The 9115-nt window shown below is 35.0% G+C and overlaps 1 protein-coding gene across 4 annotated transcripts in view; it reads right to left on the bottom strand.

Moving 5' to 3' along the window:
- Positions 1 to 9115, bottom strand: part of POLR3B (RNA polymerase III subunit B) — a 134827-nt gene that overhangs the window by 78148 nt on the left and 47564 nt on the right. For all 4 annotated transcript variants that reach the window (XM_023509414.1, XM_003783280.3, XM_023509415.1 and 1 more), the window contains exon 13: positions 129 to 290. In XM_023509414.1, coding sequence (XP_023365182.1) covers positions 129 to 290 — 162 coding nt within the window. The remainder of the gene's footprint in view (positions 1 to 128; positions 291 to 9115) is intronic.

Consider the following 9115-nt stretch of genomic DNA (forward strand, 5'->3'; position numbering starts at 1 on the left):
TGTAATTTTGCTACTGTTATGAATCGTAATATAAATATCTGATATGCAGGATGTATTTTCATTGTTACAAAGGGGTTGCCACCCATAGGTTGAGAACCGCTGCTCTAAACCAATGACTGAAGACTTACAGTAGAAATGGCATTCACCATGCCATTGGTAATCTGGTCTTGGCGCATGTGTTTCACAACATCAAACTGGGCTGCTCGTTGCTTAGGGATTACTTGGTCGGCAATCTTCTTCATTTCAGAATTAAATTTTTTGAACAAATCTTCAAAAAGAAGTGATAAAAGCTGAAAAAGATAAGAAAAATACGTGGTGATCTTTCAAAAAGCACTATGAGGCTATTCTAATAAACTTTAGGACTTAAGGCTTTGGTAAAAAAAAATAAGATGAAGAAACTGCTTAAAACTGAAAAAAAATTTTAATATATATTCTAAAATTTAATCCAAAAGTTATATACAGAACTATGTGCTTAACACTATGCTGTTTTTGGGAATAAGTACAAAGATGATGACATAATCTGTGTCTTCAAAGACATTTAATTTAGTCAGTTCCATGGGGGTGGGGGGTGGATGGGTGGAGGGAGGGTGATTGGAGGGATCATCTCTATGGTTTATCTTGCAAGGGTACAAGTGAATCTTTCTAAAAGTAGAATATAAACGTCTTAACACAGTAAGAAAATGACATAAAGGCTATGTTAACCAGTTTGATGAAAATATTTCAAATTATATATGAAAACACCACACTGTACCCCATGATTGCATTAATGTACACAGCTAACATTTAATAAAAAAAAATTATAATCTAAAAAAAAAATTTCACTGACCAGTGATATAATTTTTAATTTTACAAATAAAGTTACATATTTAAAAAAAAGTAAGGGAGAATTATCATCAAAAAATCTGATGACACCAAAGATGTGGTGCCATGTGAACTTTTCTGATGTCACTGGTAAAAATGTAAATTAGTACAATCATTTAGAAAACAGTTTGCAATTTTCTACCCATCTTTTATGCCCCAATAGTTCACCCAATACTGTGGTGGTTTCTCAAGCTTTAGCATATGCAGTAACCACTCTGAGTGACTGACAATTTGCTGGCCCACTCCTACAGTTTCTGATTTCATACATCTAGGGTACAGTCCAAACTCCCAAAAGATACCAGTGGATACGAGTGCTCCTGGTAGAAAAAGGGCAATTTGAAACTCAGTGTCCTACAGAAATGTGTGTTTAATTACATCAGGACACACATACAAGATATGTGTAGTATCATTTTTAATGGCTAAAAAGTGTAAATCATAGAAATAATATTTAGTTAGACAAATTGTGGCATGCACATATAATGAAACACTATAAAGCAATGAAAATAAAAAATAACCACAAAATCATGACTGGATCTTAAAAATAATACTCAACAAATGAAATGAGACAGAAAAAAATATATATGGTATGACTACATTTATATAAGGTTGAAACAACAGAGCTATGCTAAGTGATAAAATTTTCTAAAACGCCAGAATGCAAATTCTATAAAAGAAATGAGCTAAAATTTTAAGGACTTTGTAAAGGCCAAATGTTCACTACCATGAAAGTTTAGAATTCTTTAGAACTCCATCATGAGTTCTTTTCAGTGAAGTGTTCTGGAGAGACTGTAGTGAGGCAGAAGAACTAACGAAGACACCTTTGTTGGGACAAAGGCTATCTAACTCCCTGGACTTTCTTGCACATGAAGCAAAATCCTTAAGTCACTGGGAAGCCTCAGGAAACCTTCTCAAATAGCAAAGCCTCAGGAGAAAAAGTAACCTATACTCAGGTGAAGAGGTGAAAGCTTTCTGAACCTGAGCGTTGAAAAGGAAATCCCCTTAGCTCTCCCAACAAGTGCTATACCAAGTAATAAGCAATAGTAGTCTACCACTGGGAGAGGGCCAATAAGCCCTCTGGCCACTGATTCCAGAAACGGTATATGCCAGAGGGAAGAAGAGGGACAAGTTAAAACCATCTTGGTCTTTGGGCCAAGGACCCTGCTTAGATACACGGCAGGGACGTGATACCACCGGGAAGGGGCAGAAAATGGGAAGTTTTACTTTATGGAATTGGGAAAAAGGAGAGAATACCTATTCCCATCACTGCTATTCAACACTGTATTGGCAGTACCATTCAGTTCAAGAGGGCAAAAAAAGAAATAAAAGGTAAATACTAGAAAAGAAGCAATAAAACTGTCTTTACTTATAGATAACATGTTCATCCACAGAGAAATTCCAAAGAATCTTAAAAAAAAAAAAAAAAAAAAAAAAGAATCCTACTAGAAACTGTGTTTAGTAAGCTTGCAAGATACAAGGCCAATAAACAAAAGCAACTGTATTATTTAAAACATTTCTGGGAGAAATTAAAGAAAATCTCAATAGGAGAGATATATCATTTTCATGGATTGGAATGCTAAGTTATTATTTAGATGTCAATTCTCCCCCATTGACCTATAAATTTGAATGCAAACTCAGTCAAAAGCTAGCAGGCTTTTATTTATTTTTTTTATAAAAATGTAAAAGCTAATCCTAAAACTTAAGTAAGCATGTTAAAATTGCTAAGTTATAATGACACTCAGAAACAAAAAAGACCTTTCACTATTCACCTCTGGAGTAAACTAGAGTACTAAATCATTAGTCTGCAAACTGGTTTTATAAAAACCAGTTAGCAAGCATGTAGACTGCCTTTCCCATAAAATTATGTTTCAGAGTAACCAGAGATAATGATAAAAAGTATTCTTTATAAAGAAAATCCTAGCTAATAAACACATTAAAATAAAAATGTCATGCTATAGTGCATGCTATAGTGAAAAAATGAATTAAAAGGGCTGGGTGCAGTGGCTCACACCTATAATCCTAGCACTCTGGGAGGCCAAGGCGGGTGGACTGTCTAAGCTCACAGACTGAAGACCAGCCTGAGCAAGGGCGAGACCCTGTCTCTAAAAATAGCCGGGTAAGTCCCAGCTACTTGGGAGGCTGAGGTAAAAGAATTGCTTGAGCCCAAGAGTTTGAGGTTGTTATGAGCTGTAATGCCATGGTACTCTACCAAGGGCAACAAGTAAAACTGTCTCAAAAAACAAAAAAAGAAAAAATGAATAAAGCAAATGATCATCATCAGATGCTAAAGAGAAAAGCTAAAGCTAATGGGGAACTTTATAATGGAATCAAGGCATCAAACACCTAAACCCAATGATAAATTCTAATGGCACAAACAGTAGACATAACCAGACATATACCTCTTCATAGGATACATCACTAACACCTTTGAAGTTTTCTAGTTCAAAAAACAAATTTAAATAGCATCTGACCTCTAGATTTAACTCCTGGTTTACAAGAAATTCAGGGCAGAAAGGAATACATGTATATTATGTGTATATATACACACACACACACACATACACATATATATACACATTTTCCCCACGGAGGAAATTTTTTAAAACTTAGCCAGGTACGGTGGTGTGCACCTGTAGTCCTAACTCTTTACATTCCAGCCTGGACAACAGAGAGAACACCCTGTCTCTAAAAAACAAACAAACCAACAAACAAAGTTTTGTGATGGATATATGGGAACTAATTTTTACTATTCTACTGTGTATTTAAAATTTATTAGTATTTTTATTTAAAAAATATACCCCATATCCCTCAAAGTACTTAAAAATAAGTCTAACAAAAGAGGTGTAAGACCTTCATGGATAAAATTACAAATCTTTATTGAAAGACATCCAAGAAAGAAAAAAAAGACACCAAACAAAACCTAAGTAAATGAAAAGAAGAAAATATTCATGGATAAGAAGACTGCATACATTACATACTACTATTACTACAACATTAGAAGGTACTAATGAATGTACAACTACCCAACAGATAGAAAGTCCAGAAACAGACCCAGACATATAGTAGAACTTGTTATATGATAGAGATGCATTTTGGATTAGTGAGGAAATGAAAGATTATACTAGAACAACTGGTTATCCATTTAGAAAACAAATAAAATTGGATTCCTTGCTCAATTCCAGAGGAACTAAAGAATAAATACAAAAGGCAGAAGTTTAAAATATAAACAGTATATTCGTGAAAAATGAGAGAGGGAAAAAATAAATAGCACTAACTTCATGAAAAAGAAAGGCTGACAAAATTGACAACAATTAAAAGTATAGACTAGTAGACATTAAAGATACCATAAAGTAAGCAAATAAAAAAATATTTAGACTGGGAGAAGATATCCGCAACAAGAAATTAGGATGTAAAATATATAAAACCTTTCCTTGAAATCAATGAGGAGAATGCAAACAATTCAAAAGGCATCTCAAAGAAAAGAAAACAGAAATGGTCAGTACACACATGAAAAAGGGCTCAATCTCATTAGGAATGCAAATTAAGACCACAAAGAAGTGGCACTTCTAACCCAGTAGAGTGTCAAAAATTTAAAAGTTTGACACTAAGTCACAGGATGGACATTATCAGGAACTCATATACAATGCCATGTACAAATACTTGGGAAACAGTTTGACATTCTCCAGGTGATTCCACAACGAGGCAATCCTCCTCGTAGAAACTCTTGCATAATGTAACCAGGAGACATGAATATTAGGTTTTGCACAGGATGGAAACCATACAAAGTCCCGTATCAGTAGTATCTAGATAAATATGTCATATTTTCACTCAATGAAATACAGAATGAAAATGAACTACGCTGACATGCAACAATATAGATGAAGCTTAATGTTGAGAAAAAAAATATTGCAGGAAAATTATATGGTATGAATCTATTCTTACAATGCACAAAAGTAAACAAAAGCCATATTATAATCAATTACTTGTACCTTTTATAATATACATGCAACAATTAATTATTGTTAATTATTATTGACAATAATTATTATTTGTACCTTTCATGATATACATGCAACAAATTTATTATTTTTATGTTAAAAATTACCTAACAAAAATTAAATACTATTAAATCATGTGATATATATAAAACAGTATGACCTTAGAAGCCAAATTAATGGGATGGAATAGGAAGTCATGAAAACAGACTCAATTGGCAGAATAGCCCTTATTAGATGGACTTACATGCACATAATAATTATAAACTCAGGACAAAACACTTTAAAACTATTTGAAGGTAGTAGAGAGTGTACTACAGCAAGCAGAAATTAGAGAGTGAACCATATTGGATGAACATCTCATTTTTAAGGATTTTCACGTAAGAGTAGGTCACCTTAGTTAAAATGGGGCCAAAACACATCTGAAAACTAAAACTCAAAGAGAGAAACCTGCATTCTTGCTGATTTAAAAACCAGAGGAAAAAGTTCTGAACTACAGAATCTGAGTAGCTAGAAAGTGAGGGGGAATTCCAGAAAGGAGAGAATCCCAAATTATATATAGTATAAACTTTGCCCACATGTCTGACTGACCCTTGACCTATACTTTGGGAGATGTGACCATGCTTCTTCACAGTCCTACATCTTGGCGTGAGTTTTTACTCTTTAGATCAATAGAATAAATTTAAGTGACACTGTGACTTTCAAAAGTCTAGGTTTGTAAGGTCATGCATTTTGTCTTAATCACAGGAAACATTCTTGGAGTCCTGGGTGACCCTGAGGTGACAACACCGGAAAGGTCAGGTCCTAGTTCAGCCCAACCTTCCAGCCCTCCCTACCATCCTCTACAGCAGTTCTCAACCTGTGGGTCGCGACACACAGGAACTATATGAAGGGCCGCAGCATTAGGAAGGTTGAGAACCACTGCTCTAGAAGAACTCTACCAACTGACCTTCATCAATACCACATAAAACAGAAAAATCAAACAGCCAGTTCTGCCAGAATTCCTGAACAGATAACTATGAGGTGTATATGATAAAATGGTGATTATTTTAAATCACTGTTTTTTGGATAGAATGTAACATAGCAACAGGTAACCAGAATACCAGTTATGTCAAGTTCACAAAAAGGCAAAATTATTAATATGCACCTAATAAATAGGTGGCTTAACACAAATAGAGAGCAGGCAGACTTCTTCAATAATAAAATATAATGGATACTACAAATACTAAATTCCCCTATAAAATTAATCGCATTTAGATTTTTTCTCCTTTTCCTCTAAAGAGGGAGGGAAAAAAGCACAATATATTTGTGATTTAAGTTAACAAACATCACATTAAAATAATATGAAGAGAGGCATTATATTTATACTAATTATTCCCTTAATGAAGACTGAGATTCAATGAAAAAATGTTTACATTAAAGATTTTCCAAATTCCATACTGACTATATTCTAGAACGTTTGTAACTGACAGGTAGTTTTTTGACTCATAAGGAAGAAGATATTTAAATCAGATGGGTCTTTTCCTCCAGCTAGTATGGAAGAAAAAATTTCCTGAGTAGAATATAATTTCATGCTTTTCTTCCTTAAGTTAAAACATGTCCTTCCACTTTTCTACTAAAATCAACTTTGTAGACAAGAAAGCCTGGATCCTGAATTTACCATGTCAGAAGTGTTCTAAAAAGAAGACTTCCTCCTCTGAGAACTTAATCCTTTCTTAAAGTCAAACCCAGCAGTTTCACTCATGGAAAGAAAGAACAGGGGAATGGAAGCAGGTGCAGAGGGTGAGAGGGGATGAAGAAACCCATTTCAGCAACTTCCTGTGGAATTGGCAAAAGGAATTTGAATAAGCATCCTGAACAGAATCAAATGCCCTTAACCTAAACCACAAAAGCTCAGCTCTATTTTAATTAGTCCTTTACACTTAGACACTTTTGTCTCAAATTATCAAAAAGTTTTTTTGAATCCCAGTAGAATTTAACATAGCCCCTGAGTGAAACACAAGAAAATGTCCTTGGTACTAAACAGGCAAAAACTAAGAGCACAGTCAACAGAAGCACTACCTCATAAATAAATTTCTCTAATGTCCAGTTCACAGAGCAGTGAGAAGCTACAAGGACAAGCCACATATAAACCACATTATTTAGGTCAAGAGTAAAATGACTAAAAGGGACGGAATGCTGGTGATAATATTCAACACCTTTCACTGGTAGCATGAGGCCTTTCAGCCTGCTTAAGATAGGCACACTAAAGAGAAGATCATATATAAGGAAAAAATGCTGACAGCTCATCAACTGATTTTCAATGAAAATGCTAAAAAAATTAATAAAGTAGTTAAGCTGCTGAAATACAGTTTCACCAATTAGCTTAATGTCAGAGAATTCTAATTAGGAGTCTTGAGATTGTTATTTAGTGTTTAAGCTTTCAGAATGCCAAATTCTCCTTTTCACACAAACTGGTTGCAAAATTAAAGACATTAGGCAGCCTTAATTACATTATCAGAACAGCTGGGATTAGGCAATCTCTGAAGTCAAGACGGCATTCTTTTGTCACAGGGTGGAAATCCCTGGCTTTCCAGGGTGCCGGATTTTGGTGCCATTCCATATCTCACCCATACAAAGCAAGCTGCATTAGAAACAAAAAATTTGCAGACAAAGAACAGAGTAATGCTCAGCAAATAATGAACACATTACCGAAAAAGAAAAGGTAGGTGAAAAGATTAAGCCTGAAATCGGTAGGTTTTGCTAACACCTCTACTGGCGGCTGGCCTGCCAACCCTCTGGTGGCAGTAAGACTGAGGGAAAGCTCTGTGAACTTGCTTGGCCAGTGGAGACAACTCTGTTATCTAAAGCTGAAGCACATTTATACTCCCTCGTCCCATGGGGTGTGAAATTAGCAACTATTGTTTTTACACATTTTTGCTAACACAATGCCTTTTATGTCTTTACATTGTTTATAAAGAAAACATATTTCTTGCACATGGGAACGCTCTTTTTAATTCTAATATTTTAAGCAACAGGATTGGCTCTCCTTCCCCCCTTCCCTAGTCATTCCTTATTCCTTTAAACAACCAATATTTTTATAATGGATTCACTGATAGCATGATTTTTCTCAGTAAAAATTGGGATTGATGGTGGTTGAGAAACACATAATTACTCATTCAGTAGTCAACCTGAAGGTGTCCAAAAACTTGTCTGTTAGGCATTAGCCGTTAACCAGACAGAGTTTCCCCAAGGTTTTTACAAAACCTAAAACAGCTATATTTTCTTAATTCTAAGGTTTTAAAATTTTAGGTGTGGTAGTATTTGCTATTATCATCCCAGTGCCTGAATCTCTCATCTAGAATACTGTTATAGTCACCTAGCCAATCCACTCTTGGCCTGTTGTCTCCAAATCAGATCTTTCTAAACCAAAAATCAAATCATGTCACTCCCCTGATTACCAGTAGAATGGTTTGCCACTACATGTAGAATTAAATCCAAATTTCTTCCCCTGGCTTATAAGGCCTCAGACAATCTGGTCTCTGCTTAGGTCTCCTATGTGATCTTTCACCACCCACATACCTCACTCACACCAGACATACTGACTCTCAGTTCCCCCATCCCCCAAACTCATTCCGGACTTGGGAAATGTACACCTGCTTGTGTTTCTTGTTGGAATGCAGTTCTCCAGATTGTATGAGACTGGTTTTTTTAAAAATAATTATAACCAAAACTTTAATCCCAAGGATTCTCACAAAACATATTATAAATGACAGCATGAAACAAAAACAAAACACCTTGCATAGTAACTCAAAGTTCAGCTCTACAATGTAACCCTTAAAATGGCAGGGCACTGGTATTTTTACATTTTAAACTTCCAAATAAACAATGTTACAAACAGCTGTGAATTCATACATAGCAATCATATAACACATAAAGAATGTAACTCAGGACCTAATGCAAAGGTAAACTTTCTTGGAATTTATTAGATTTTATACCAATTAGGTAACTTCTGCCCTGGGTGAAAACTAGTTGGATTTTTCAAAAACCTGTAATTCAATATAATGGTGCAGCTTTTATTTTTACCAGCTGGCTTGTATCACAGCAGCTTTTAAAAACTGCTTGTTCATCTATAGCTGCATACTATATTCCAGATATGGGAAATAAGTAAATCTTAGTTCAATTTTTGCCAGTTTTGTTTCTGTATTAAAAAAAAAACAAAACACAGCTCAGCACCTGTAGCTCAACCGGCTAAGGCGCCAGCCACGTACACCTAAGGTGGC

The sequence above is a fragment of the Otolemur garnettii genome, unplaced genomic scaffold (assembly GCF_000181295.1).
Source record: "Otolemur garnettii isolate 467f Iridium unplaced genomic scaffold, OtoGar3 scaffold00007, whole genome shotgun sequence".
Lineage (NCBI taxonomy): Eukaryota > Metazoa > Chordata > Mammalia > Primates > Galagidae > Otolemur > Otolemur garnettii.